The sequence below is a fragment of the Anguilla rostrata genome, chromosome 2 (assembly GCF_018555375.3).
Source record: "Anguilla rostrata isolate EN2019 chromosome 2, ASM1855537v3, whole genome shotgun sequence".
Lineage (NCBI taxonomy): Eukaryota > Metazoa > Chordata > Actinopteri > Anguilliformes > Anguillidae > Anguilla > Anguilla rostrata.
In genome coordinates, this window is record NC_057934.1 from 10,038,906 (window position 1) to 10,052,584 (window position 13,679).

The following is a 13,679-nucleotide window of genomic DNA, read 5'->3' on the forward strand; positions in this document are numbered from 1 at the left end:
GAGAACAGCACTACATGCAGCTTGAGTTTCAGGGTGAGAGACGGAGAGGACACATCAACTTCAAGCTAATTTCAGTGAGAGTAGATCAACTTAAAAAGGCAGGATATAATTATACATAAGCACATATACTTAAAAGTATTCTGAGAAAAAATGGACTGGTGATAGATGTAATCATGGCACAGGCCTAGAATCACAATAACACTGGAGGTGATTATGCCCCCTTTTGTCTCCTCACGTCTGGACTAGTGCAATGCCCTTGCTTCATGCTTCAGTAAATCCTCTCTGGACCGTCTGCAAGTGGTCCTGAACGCTGCTGCCAGCCTATTAACAAGATCCAACGGACGGTCACACATTTAAAACCATTTTAGCCTTCCCATCAAATTCAGGACATGTTTTAAAATTCTTATCACATATAGGACATTGCATGGGCAGACGCTGGCCTACGTTAGCGAGCTTCTGTGCCCTCATGCCACCAATAGGTCCCTCAGGTCCTCAGATCAAAGGCTGCTGGCAATCCCCAGATCTAGATTAAAAACAATGGGAGACCAGGCTTTTGCCACAGTGGCTCCCAAACTGTGCATACTCCTTTAGACTTCTGACCTGTGGGCACTGTGTACACCTTTAAGCTGCAGTCGAAGACTCACCAGTACAGACCGGCTTTCAGCTGAAGTCTATGCTTGGTCTTAGTTTTGTGGCTCTGTTTTTATGACTGCTTTATTGTTTTTATATATAACATTTATTCATTTATATTTTTATGCCTCTGTGAAGCACGTTGTGAATTTGTTCTTGAAAGGTGCCATATAAATGAACTTTTACTTGTTACAACATTCTGGGAGGAAAGAATGACTTGAAGCACTGGAGCATGAACTGAACTGGAAACAATCATTTTGGACTTCCCTAGCTTACATGGTATAAAAGTGCTTACTCATGATTTTAATGCACACTTCAATTAGGGAAAACAAATATTATCTTAAGTGATATATTGTATTAGTGCTCTCTGGCCTGAGCGCTAATACCTTTGAAAGGTTCTGGACTGTGGATTGTGTTATGTCTGAAATGAACATACAGTAGCTTCCCTCATGACACACAAATAAACACTGGAGGCTGAACTGCAGTAACCTATCACCATTAAAATGGTATGAGTTCAAGAGACAAAAGCCATTCCTATAAAGCTGTAAATCTGTTCTGAGTTTCATGAAAAAACGCATTTTCCCTATTAGGGTGAATGTGAAAGGTGTGTTCTTAATGAGCCCAACACAGCCTACAGCAGACAAAACAATGGTATATTCCAATACATTCATTCAGACTTTCTTATACTTCATAATTTGAAAAGAAAAGACATGTAGACGTGTATGCAGACATCACAGAGTCATACCATGTTATCTCAATGAAGTCAGTTCTTGATGGTGGATATAAATATTTCTTTTGTCAGCCCAGTTTTCACAATGGTAAGACACATGAAATACAACTTGAGTTTCCATTACATTACAGAGAAGCAGAAAACAGAATAGAAATAGTAACTACACTAAAACATTTATTTAGTGTTTTATGTTCATTTTCAAAGCTTGAATGTTGTGTGGGTTTCTGTATTTTTCGACAATCCTCCTCAACTGGCTGAATAATCACTCAGTTTAATCTGATTTCTACCTCAATGAAACATTACAAACAGAAAAGCAAATCCAAGGTCAAAATGTCCACCGGTTAATGTGATCTGACTACGCTTGCCCATGCCCAGATTCGAAATATTTTGAGATTTAGGTATATTTTCGGTTTGTTTTTAAGTAATGTTTTCTGAATTTCAATTCACAAGCAACTCTCTCGGGGGCAACAGTTTGATCTTTTGCATTACCTTTTGCTGATGTGGTCAAAATACTCAACTGTGTAGCCTCATTCTAATTATTCAAGCAAATTTTACATTTACTTTTTGTTTGAAAAGATTAGACAAAGAAGAGAGTTTCTTTTTTATTTGTTTAAGAAAAGAAATTACTGTGGCATTATAACAAAAGAACAAAAAACACAGTATCCTGTTTCACTTTATAGAAAATATGCTTAATTTACAGTGCATAAAACATTCCTTGCAAAATGTGCCAATAAGGTTTCTTAAGGCATTCAAAATTTAACACTGGAAAAAATGCACTGCAAAAGGTAGAGCAACAGTAATTCATTTAATTAAAAGTTTTTTTTAGTTCAAAATACTTCTGAATTGTACTTCAGAACTACAGTACACACATTATAACATGCTAGGAATTATACGTTTTTGTTCCCTCTACATTACAGAAAATTAACATTTCTTTTAAATAACTGAATATCATGAGGGAAATACATATGTTATGTGGCCATTTTGGAATTTAGTAAGTGCTAAAGGTAGCTCTCACTTGCAGTTTTTTTAAAGACAGACAAAATAAAGCACCTTTTTGTTTCCAAGTTTAGGGCAAAAATGTCAAGCCTGTGTGTTTTTAAAAAAAATAATTACCAAGGTTGGCACATCTCTCTACATTTGAAACAATTGGCCCTGGTACGAAATCACACATTTCAGTCCTCTCTTGACTAATAGACACACTGCTATATACAGTTCTACAGTTTTGCTACTGAACTCATACTCAGCTTCCGCTTCCACTACAGGAACTGTCTCATAACATGGATGGGAGCTGAAAGCAGGAACACGGAATGGATTTAAGTCATAAGGCATTGGGCACTGTTTCCTGACTCATATTGTTCAGATATTTAGAAAGAAAACAAAAGGTAACTCCTCATTCTAATTCCCTTGGATCACAACAATGTAGAGAGCTAACATGGTTAAAAGGGCCGGATGCTAGCGAAGAACCAACTTTAGTAGATAGCAGAACCAGTGGTAGAACATTTAAAAACCGTTTTTCCCTGAACCGTTCTCTTTCTTAGCAACTGCATCCGCAATAAATAACAACAACAAATAACAATAAATATCAATTATTGTTTGTGTACAGCAATTTTCAAAAAATGATTTTAAATCTCGTAAAAGCTGAATATAGTGCGATTGGCACTTTTGTGCAACAATGTGGTCAGGCTCCTTTGCCATGCTGCACAGTCAGAGGTAATTTTTTTCCATTATAACAGGTGAACAGACTGTTTTATGAAGAAAAGGTTCCTCAACCAGCACCTCATCATTTTTCTGGTACTGTATGCCACAGTTCAATTATGTTAAAAACTAAAACACGGATTGTTAGAGGGCCACATAAATAACAGATTTTAAGTGCTCTTATTAATATTAGCGTCAGTGCTCTTTCAATGTTTTAAGAGCCTGACTCATTAAACTGGACAGCAACACAGAGCTGTGTTTCATTTCGGTTTGCCAATTGCTTTGAACAAGAAATTGCATAAATTTGGTAAATATGCCCATGTTATGTTATGACTAAATTTAGGAGTAGAGAAGGGGTAAGGCTGCTAGTACATACTTCACCATAAGTCATTAAAAGAAGGTCTAATTTGCATTAAACCTGGCATGCTTATAACACATTGAATAATGTGTACAGTAATAGACCAAAATTGAAGGCTGGTTCCTAAATTTGTAAGTGACATGGGCCTATTCATCAAAACAGACATCATTGGCATAACTTAAACCAATCACCTGAACCATAATCTCAGAAGGTCCCAATGGACTGGGTGCCATTTTCAACTGAAACAAGACAGGTAGGTACATCACATGCAATTTACCATTATTTTCAAAGCATCATTTGATTGGTTTAATGTTTTATCCAAACCTAAAGCCATATTAAAAATTTTCACTTTTGATTTTAGTCTCCGAAGCCAAAGACGGCATATCTGGAGACACGCTCTCCTCGCTATTGGCCATCTGGGAACAGCACACCCTGCAGCAGCAACAGGCCATTGGCCAGATTCTGAGAAGGCGGTTCTTGCTGCTCAACCATTATGCCTTTGGTGGTTAACGTTCGGCCATTTTCAATCACCACCTTCACAGTCCACTCGCCTTCACTAACATCCCAAAAAAAGAGTTCAGACAACTCTGTAGACTGCACTACTTTTGCTCAGCTAACTGGGGAGGAAGCCTGGCCATGTTTTCTACATACTTTAAAGCTTTGCTTACCACTTTGCTTATCGCTTTTGTAACTCAGACTTTGCTTCAATGCTTTAATCACACCTTTTAAACTGGATAACAATTCAATTCAATTACATGAATTTAAGCTTGCATATGAGACAGATTACACATCCTTTTTTGTTGTGTTAGTGTAATTACATGATGGCAAATAAGAATCATATATATACCCATCTGAACAAACATTTTGACCTGAGGCTACTGCACATGTTTCAATGAGCTTTTATGACCCCAGATACAACTACTAAAGTTTCTGTTTACAAACTACAGTAGAGTACGGTGGGTTCAATGTGAATCACAGTTCAAATATGTGGGCCTCAATTTCAAAATAACCCAGAGTAATTGTCATTTGCATGGCACATTCAACTTTGACATAATCTCATAAAGCTGTCTGCAAGGTTGAAGATTGCCCCTGCTTTCTATAAGCCAGTCCCTGCTCTATCAAAATTATGTCCCTATTTGTTACTTAGCCTCTTCGTATGCTTAGCCTTCATTAATTATTTAATATTATTATGTCCTTGCTAAAGCCCACTATAAAACAATACTGGTGGATGAGCGGATAATGGTGTCTGTGGTAAACACTGCTGTAAAACATACCAATAACTTAAAACTGCTGGAAAGAGCAAGCAAGAGACTGAAGGCAGTTCTATCAATAAATATATTGATTTGAAATGAATTTTCCCACTGTTTCTAGAACTCCACTTTTAACAGGCTCGGGCGCAGAGAAGTATTGAAATGTTAGACGTTTGCGATTCTAATATCATCACTCAAAAACGAAAGAAAAAAAGACCTCTACACTGAGCTGTATGCGACCCAAGTTGAAATAAAGCTATGGACACAACTGACTGCTTCACCGCACGTTGTAAATTCCAAGTGCCACAATGAATTAATAAATAGCTTTGCACTTATCGAGATAAATTTCTCCATTAATGTTGGCTGCAGCTTCAGAGACTCGACTGACTGCCTGTGCTATAAGCAAGGAGCACGTAATAGTTTTACTTGTCCAGCGCGAGAGCTTTTGAGATCCCCCTTCCGGTGACCACACAAGCAACAGACCCTAGCCCAACACAGCACAAGGGAGCGTCCGACTAACGGCGGATTTCATTAACCACCTCACACCACACCAAGTCCTAAAACGCTGCAGTTAAGAAGAAATTTAAAATTTACAACATTACATAGGATCTAGAACCCCTTAAAGCTAACATGAACCCCAAGGAGCGTCGCACGTTTGGGCGTGACGCCATAGCTGTGGCCGCACAATAGAAGCGTAAACCCTCCCAACCCACCCCCCACCCCCCCAAGAAACTGCGGTGTGTTTTCATTTTATTCATTTCGGATGTCGGGTTGTCGTTAGATTTTTTTTTGTAAATTTGGGAACCTCTTAACCACTTCTGTGGCTGCCATCTCCAGTGCGTTGGGCCCGGGCCATGACCAGTTCTCGTGGCACCTTCTTGCACTCCTGGGCCAGGCCCAGGTAGCACATCAAGTCGATGAAGCAGGTGGTGAGGTTCAGCTTGCAGCCGAACTCGCTGGTTGCATAGTCGTAGGGGAACGTGTGGTGGTAGTTGTGAAATCCCTCTCCTGAAACCACGGGGGCAAACAGTAGTTTAGCAGCTTATCACTCAGCGAGGCAATCCCTCGTTAATATTAACATCTGTTCATATTTGTCCAATCAGATAAAACGCTGCGCAGTGACAATTTGAAATAGATAAGCGTGGAAGTTTTTGGATGTTCTTGGTAGTTTCATTTAAAATACAAAAGTAAATACAACTAATCTTTGCAGTGTACATGGAAGGTGTAACACATCAATACTGTTTTCAATAAATGCAGAATATATAATCACCCAGCTTTTGACATAATGCACAAGACCCGTCTTAACCGATTATTGTTAGATTTTGTGAAGCCAGCAATAGTTAATTCAGAGAAATAAAAGTCAGGTTTCATTTGTTGAGATGCTCTACGTGAAATACAATGGTTCACAATCTAAAACAGCAGGTCCAAATCTCAGCATAATTCCTGATAAGGAATAATGCTGGCTTGCACTTTCTTATGGGAGAACACTATGCTGGTTATCAGTGAACCCATTATTTTTTTGCCCCTTTCTCTTTAAGAAAAGGACAGCTTGAAGATACACTGCTCATGGCCTATATATATCCTGGGTTTCTCACTAGAGATACCACTATCATGACCAAAACCAGCTGCCTGACCTGGATACCAATTTCAGTTTAAAATTAAACAGAACCAAACATCCTTAAAATTCAAAACTTCATCATGTTGCTGTAAGTTCTGAGGTTAAGGAGGTTGTGGGGCCCTTAAATGTAGATTCTAGAATCCAGCGCACAATTCTGACAGTTAACAGTAAACTATTTAATTTCTATTTTCTTTCTTACCATATGATAATAGTAATACTTTCCATTAAGTGGAATAAATACTAAGTAAATAGGAAAAGACATCTCTGCAAATAAAAACCAATATGGCAAAATCATAATGTTTAAGAAAGACTTGCATAGTAAGCTCCTTTGCAAAAAATGCAAAATGAATGGAACTAAAATCAAGCAACTAAGAGAGGTTCAAGAGTGCCATTGCAGGTCATTGAATAAATTGGCTTCACTAAGAGGTCAGTATACCTTCTGCAAAAAGCAGCAGATAAGAAGAGCAAACACAGAGGACTATACACCTGCTTCTGGAAATACACACAGTGGTGTAACAACTTCCTACTACTGGCCAAAACAAGCAAGATCTGCCCTCAGTAAGGTTAGTTCCAGGAGAATTTCAATCTGTATATGCAACAGGAATTTCACAAGGCCCTGAATGCACCCTGAATATTCAGTACCAGTATTACTCCACATAATATGAAACCATTTTAAGGATTCCATACCATTTGATCAACTGCATTCAGCTACCATATTATATTATTCTCAAGATAAGTTATGCTAATTAAGTTATATATTTGACTTAAACAGATGACCTGCTATCAGTTTACAGAGGTCAAAGTTGCAGCATTAAAACAAGGGTACCACAGCAGTGAGATTCAAATGTTACATGAGCCTGCGTTTCACCACCATACCACTTCTCATGTGAGCAGCATCTACACAGAGAATGTCACCTGCTTCTGAGAAAAAAACAACAAAATAACGATAATAAAACTGAAGTAAATAAATGTAAGTACCTATGGCACTGAAGGTGACAAACTTGTTCTCTCGGGGGTTGATGTTGTGGTCGTAGGGCCTGTTGCCCCACATGTGGGCGGCGCTGTTCACCAGCCAGGTGGCGTTGAGGACCAGGGTGTAGCGTAGCAGGCCGGGGACGAAGTAGCCCACCCACAGGCTCTCCCCCCAGAAGTACCACGGCACCCACATGGGGACCAGGAAGCACATGATCACCACGGAGGGTTTGTAATACCTGCAGAGGGACAGGTCAGGTGGTGTTACGTCATCATAAAGCCAAGCATTACATCACATCCTGTTAGCAGATGTGTTTTCTAATATGTTAAAAAGTGCAGCTGTACTACAAAAATGCTAACGCTGACACTCTTAAGAGACAGCAAGGGTATAACTAGAAGTGTCAGAATCAACTTAACATACTCACTAGCCCAGTAAACACATTGACCTATCAGCACATTTTCACTTTCAATAAGTAATATCTGATTTGCTCTGATTAAAATAAGCTTTCCCAGCTACATTATTTCTAATGATAAACATATTCTATAATTTATTTGGTCATTAATTTGCATTAATTAGCAAAGTATTGTGGAAATGGTAAGCTTCAACAATAATGTACACAGTAGTGCTTCTATATTTAGGGAGAGCATTTCTGGACTACCTGTAAGGGTTTACTGTAAATAGGCAGTCACATCTTCCTAGGAACTTACTGGGGAAAATAAGGATCAAGACACAGCATGGCCGAGTGAGCAGAAAATGGCACTCACTTTCTCTGAAACATGACGACTTTGTCCGCCTTCAAGTCGGTCAGCTCCAGCTTGCGCCCCTTTTCGATGACGTCGGGGTGCTTGCGGACCAGCAGCCAGCCGATGTGAGAGAAGAAGAAACCCCGAACGGCGTTGTGCGGGTCCGCGTCGGTCTCTGAGTATTTGTGGTGAACTCTGTGGTCCCGAGCCCACTCGTATATATCATTCTGCATGGGCGATAAATAAGCAAAACGGTAAAAATGATATCTTCTGAGCACTGGAGTTTCAGCAAGACAAAAAAAAACAAAAGTAACAGTGGGGGCTTTTACTTCAAAATATATGCATTAGTTCCCTGTAGGCAACAGAATGGGGGTTGGGTGGGGGGGCATAACTTCACCAGATGTTAAGCTACAGTAAGAGGAGCGCAACAAAAAAAACAAAAAAACAAAACAAATACAGACCAGAAACTGACTTCTGGTAGGCCTAGATCTAATAAACCCCAGTCATTGACTTAAATATAAATAAATGCAAGAGTTAACTTCTGTGAGTTAACTTGGGCTATCGTTGAGTTTGCGTAACTATGTTCCCGAAGAAAAAAACTAACCCTTGGATTTGACTGTTAGTTATAAAGCTCAGGACAAATGTGGACCGACTCCAGGCTGTAGTGCTCTTCTAGTCTATATATGATTAGTTTATGGCTGCTTGTTGCTCAAGCCCTCCATTGCAGCAATCAGCAGAAGAACGGCAGTGAGTGGGCTGGAGAGATTGGTGCCACCCAGGAGATTCCTCCGGAGGTAAGATAAGCATCTGGTTATATGGGCGCTATGCTATCCTGAATAACAACACCATGGCAAATATTTCAAACGTGCGCAGGAGGCATGACTGGGATGAAGCAAATCTCCAATTCTCATTCCAGGTTGGTGAAGGGCCAACAGCACCCACATGCCCACTGCGCCTATGGCTAGTTACAGAGCTATAAAAAGCTGCCTGGCGGAGCAGCGCGATTAGCGAACGCTCTTTCTTGTCTTCCGGTGTTTATGTCGGAGTGGCTGGGTGGCACCAAGGAGACGCCACGCACGTACCCCCCCACACACATTGCTATAAACTTAAGGCATTTGGATTTGAGATAAAAACATGAATATGAGGCAAAAGTACTGACAGTTTATTTCATGGTATTTATGTGCGCGCATGTGCGACCATTTTACGGAAACAGCTGTTTTTGTGTTGAGTCTTCCCATTTTCAGCTGTGTAATATTAAGTTAACAGATGAACTTAAAAGTAAATCAAAAAAAAAAAAGTCTAATATTTGGTTGCACAGCCCTTAAATGCAATAACTGCATCAAGCTTCCCACCCATTGACATCATCGAACATTTGGTATCATCTTTGGAAGTGCTTTTTCAGGCCTTCACTGCAGTTGCTTTCACTTGATTTTTGTTTCGGAGGGTTTCTGTATTCAGTCTCCTCTTCAGCAACTGAAATGCATGCTTCAGGTGACTAACTTGGCCAGTCCAAAACTTTACACTTTTTCCCTATTGAAAAATCAAAATGCTTTTTATTTATTTATTTTTTTGCATAGGCAGTGTCTTTGGGGTCTTTGTCTTGCTGCAGGATGAAATGCCGCCAAATGAGGTAGGAGGAATTCCCCTGTATATATTTAGCTAGACAATATCTGTATGTACACTTCACAATTCATCCTACTGCGGCCATCCTCCATTAAATCATCAACAAAGATGAGTGGTTCCATCTCTTTAGTGAAGGTTTATTTTGGTCTCATCTGTTTCATCTCATAAAACCTTATTCCAGAACTCTTCTGGCTCACCTCTGTATTTTCTGTCAAATTCTAATCAGGCCTTTAAATTCTTGCTGCTGATGAAAGGTTTGCATCTAGTAGTGTAGCCTCTATAATTCTGCTCTCAAAGTCTTCTGCATACGGTGGCTTGATATTTTCAATCCTGCCCCCTGGAGGCTGCTGGTGATGTCACTGACTGTTGTTTCAGGGTTTTTCTTCACAGCTCTTAAGATTCATCATTCCACCAGTGGTTTCTTTCTTTTTCCAAGACTTTCCAAACTGCTGCACTTGATATAACCAGTTTGTCCGCTGTTCTCTTCTGTTTGGTGATGTCACTTGGTCATAGACTTGATGCAGTAATTACATTTAAGGGCTATGCAACTAAGTTTTAGAGTTTATTGCTTTCATTTACTTTTAAGTTCACCTGTTAACTTAATTTTGCCCAGTTAAAAATGTGGGACTGAACCCAAATAGAGCTGTAAAATGGTAAAACATATGCATCTAAGTACCACGAAATAAACTGACTGTCTCATTCTTTTTTTCAGCTCAAATCCAAATCCCTTCAGTCAGTGGCAACCAACCCTGTTTCTGGAGATCTACCATCCCATAGGTTTTCACTCTAACCCAAACAAAGCATACCTCATCCACCAGCTAGAAATCTTGTTGAGCTACTAATTAATAGAGTCAGGTGTGCCAAATTAGGGTTGAAGTGAAAACCTATAGGGTGGTATATCTCCAGGAACAGGGTTAGTTACCATTGCCTTAAGTACAAGGCAAAAAAACAAAAAACAATTTCACTCTACTGTTGCCTTTTGGAAGGTACAATATTTACTGCCATAGATTGCTGGTGTTGTAAAAACAGTTCATAAAAATATTTCCTGTTGTCACAGAGCCAACATTATTTGTGCAATCAAACTCATAATCATCCAACATTAACCCTAGCACAGGGCAGATTTCCACAAGGGACAGCAGTTATGCTGTTCGCAAACTATAATTCAGTTTGAATTTGTTGAAATGTATGAATTTGTGCATGGTACCCTGTCATCCTTTCACTTAGGGAGGAGTATATAAGCTTACAGATTATAATGATGGAGAAAAATGGGGTAAAGAAAAAAACAGTGGCAGTCATACTGAGTCTCCCCTTCAGTACATATTGTGAGAGAGGTCAGGTGCGTTTACCTGAAAGGCCATGGAATTGGCTGTGGCAAGGAGGATTCGAAGGGGTAGAGAGGCTTTGTAGGATCTGTGACTCCAAAGCCGATGTGCCCCCGCGGTCACTCCTAAAGCACTTACCAAAAAGCAAAACACAGCTGCAGAGAGAGAAGAGAGAGAGGACAACATGTTCAGCTAGTGACTACCGGTACACTTGTCACTGAGATGCTTTTGTATTTCTGTTCAATGCTGCTGTTCGGAATGTGTCAAATTATTTTGCCATTGGACGTGAGAATTCAGAATAATTAAAAAAAAAAAAACAGGCTCAGATGCTAGTTAAGAAGGCCGCTGTTGTCAGACGGTCCGACTGACAATAGAATGTCTATTGCAGCTGCATGTTGTTCTTTGTTCTACTAACAGATTATGATGCGGCTTCATCCAGGAAAAAAAATGAACCCACAACCACATCTGGTCTGGCACAACCACATCTTTTCTTGTGTGCATTCAACATCATAGTAAGTGTGTTTAGATCCACAATGCAATTCATTGCAGATTTCCAATTTTCACTTCTATATATCATGCTTATATTCAAAAACATTAAATAAGAATTATATATAGATATGACCTCATGCAAAATAAAATTGTTCCAGCAGGATAAATAGCACAAATCTTCTGTGCATCAAGGTCAATAATTAGAAGTTTCCTTTAAAGGAACTGCAGTCAGCTGTAGGCTACTTAATGACTTCAAGGGACTGAACCAAAAAAAAAAAAAAAAAGGAAACTAAAAGCAAAGCCTGAGCATAATACACTGGTCAGTATATTAGTTTTATTTCTTAAATTTTTAGAGAATGTATAAATATTATTTTATGGCACTGGATAGCTCGATTGAAACATGTCCAAAGCATCATAATTCTTTATCCATAGCCTACTAACGGAACAAATTCGAAATTCTGCTAGGCCATGCGTCCATGGTTACAGATTAAATATTCGATAACGGAAAGACCCAAATCTCCCATTCATTTTTAAAAATAAAAATATGAGCAAGTATATAGGCTCCTCAATTACAGAAGATTGACCTACAAATGATGAACGAATGTCGTCATATAGTGTAAGGTACATCCACGATTCACCACCAGGACTCGAGTTCAGCCAGAGAGGCGATCACCTACTACGCAGCACAATATCAGTACAGTAAGCTACGCAAGACGAGTACATACAGCATCCCATTTCGAAGTACCTTTTCCGCAATCATATTTGCACTGGCCATTTTGAATGCGAGAAAAGCATTGCGCGCTGAAATGTAACTGTAAATAAATCAGTAAATATAACATGTTTTATACTTACACCATGCCAAGGTCAAAGTAGAAGCGGATGGAAAAATGATCAGCCCATACAGAGCTCCTATATGTAGTAAACTCATCAAGGCAACGTTTTTCCACACAATTTGTATCGGTGGTTTTGGGCCTTCTTTCTCTTTGTACGTGTCGTCAAAAACATCTTCGACGGTCGAAGGTTCTGCAACGACATCTCCATTTGCGTGCCTCGCAGGGTTCGTGCCATGGTCCTCTCCTTCAGTCATTTTTTCTACCGGAATTTTGCTATAGCCTATGAACTGGAATCGACAGCAGACATTTTGTCATTCTTCCGAAATAAACGTTAACTGCATTAGTATAACATTAAAAATGCATTCAATTTAAGTACTTGAAACTATATAAAAGCTGTTACCCATCCCATTTTTTTATACGTAAAACATTATTATCAATGAAAGTGGGCATAAATGTAACCTAACCCACGCACATTTATGTCGTATATACATTTCCACTTACCCAGTAAGAAGCAGCTGCAATAGATGTGGACTGATACAATGTATCAACTGAAATAGTTGAACGTAGGTTACCTGGGAAATGTGCACGACGAAACAATAACGGGTATTTATCAGTGCTCCGGCGTTGTGCCTTTTACCTAAGCTCCTGATGCAGCCTAGACTAGTTTTGTTGAGAATGTTATAAAGACTGCCATTGGTCGAACAGAATTTGATGCCACCTTACACGGAAAACCTCATTGGTCGGCTACTATCTGCTGTTTTACAATCTTATTCATTTCGAGCCAGCTTTTTTTTTTATTTTAAGAGATAAATAAACGATGAAGTCGTCTGAATTGCATAATAAATGTATGAAGCAATGTAATCATTCTGTTCCGACATGATAGGCTATGTTCGGTCAGTCTCCAAGAGTCAATGTCAATGAGTTACCCATGAAAAATTAGGTCATTTTTACTTCACACTCACCAAGTGGTCCGATTCGTTTCCCAAAAGCACAACTCATGGTCATGAAACATTGATACGGTCCGCGCGTTTTCAAATAGGCTACATTATGGACGCCATGCACCTTAAATGCACACAATTCACGCCTTATTAGGTTGTGCACACTATTCTGACAAGTTTTGGTAACAAATTAAACAAATATGTACAACAGCAACATTAAAACACATTTAGTAGGCAATAAAAATGTGTAGGCTATTACGATACATATATTACAATACAAAACAGAACGGCTGGTAGGTCGTACGTCTGCATTTCCGGGAACTACCTTGTACGAACAGCGTGCAGTAGCAATTTGACTAGACCCAAATTCGGTGAACCTTTAAGTTATGTGATCTATTAACACGAGAAAAGTAGATAGCAAGACTTCGGTCAGCTTAACTACAACTGTACTGTGCAACATATGCTCCCACATGCCTG

The 13,679-nt window shown here is 39.3% G+C and overlaps 1 protein-coding gene across 1 annotated transcript; it reads right to left on the bottom strand.

The window, feature by feature from the left end:
- Positions 1-1,949: 1,949 nt before the first annotated feature.
- On the bottom strand, positions 1,950-12,931 carry LOC135245737 (acyl-CoA desaturase-like). Its single transcript, XM_064319039.1, has 6 exons — positions 12,766-12,931; positions 12,284-12,551; positions 10,967-11,097; positions 8,019-8,224; positions 7,260-7,492; positions 1,950-5,671 (listed from the first exon to the last, which is right to left on the bottom strand). The coding sequence occupies exons 2-6, from the start codon at positions 12,516-12,518 to the stop codon at positions 5,472-5,474; spliced, it is 1,005 nt and encodes a 334-aa protein (XP_064175109.1). The 5' UTR covers positions 12,519-12,551; positions 12,766-12,931; the 3' UTR covers positions 1,950-5,471.
- Between the last annotated feature and the right edge of the window lie 748 nt (positions 12,932-13,679).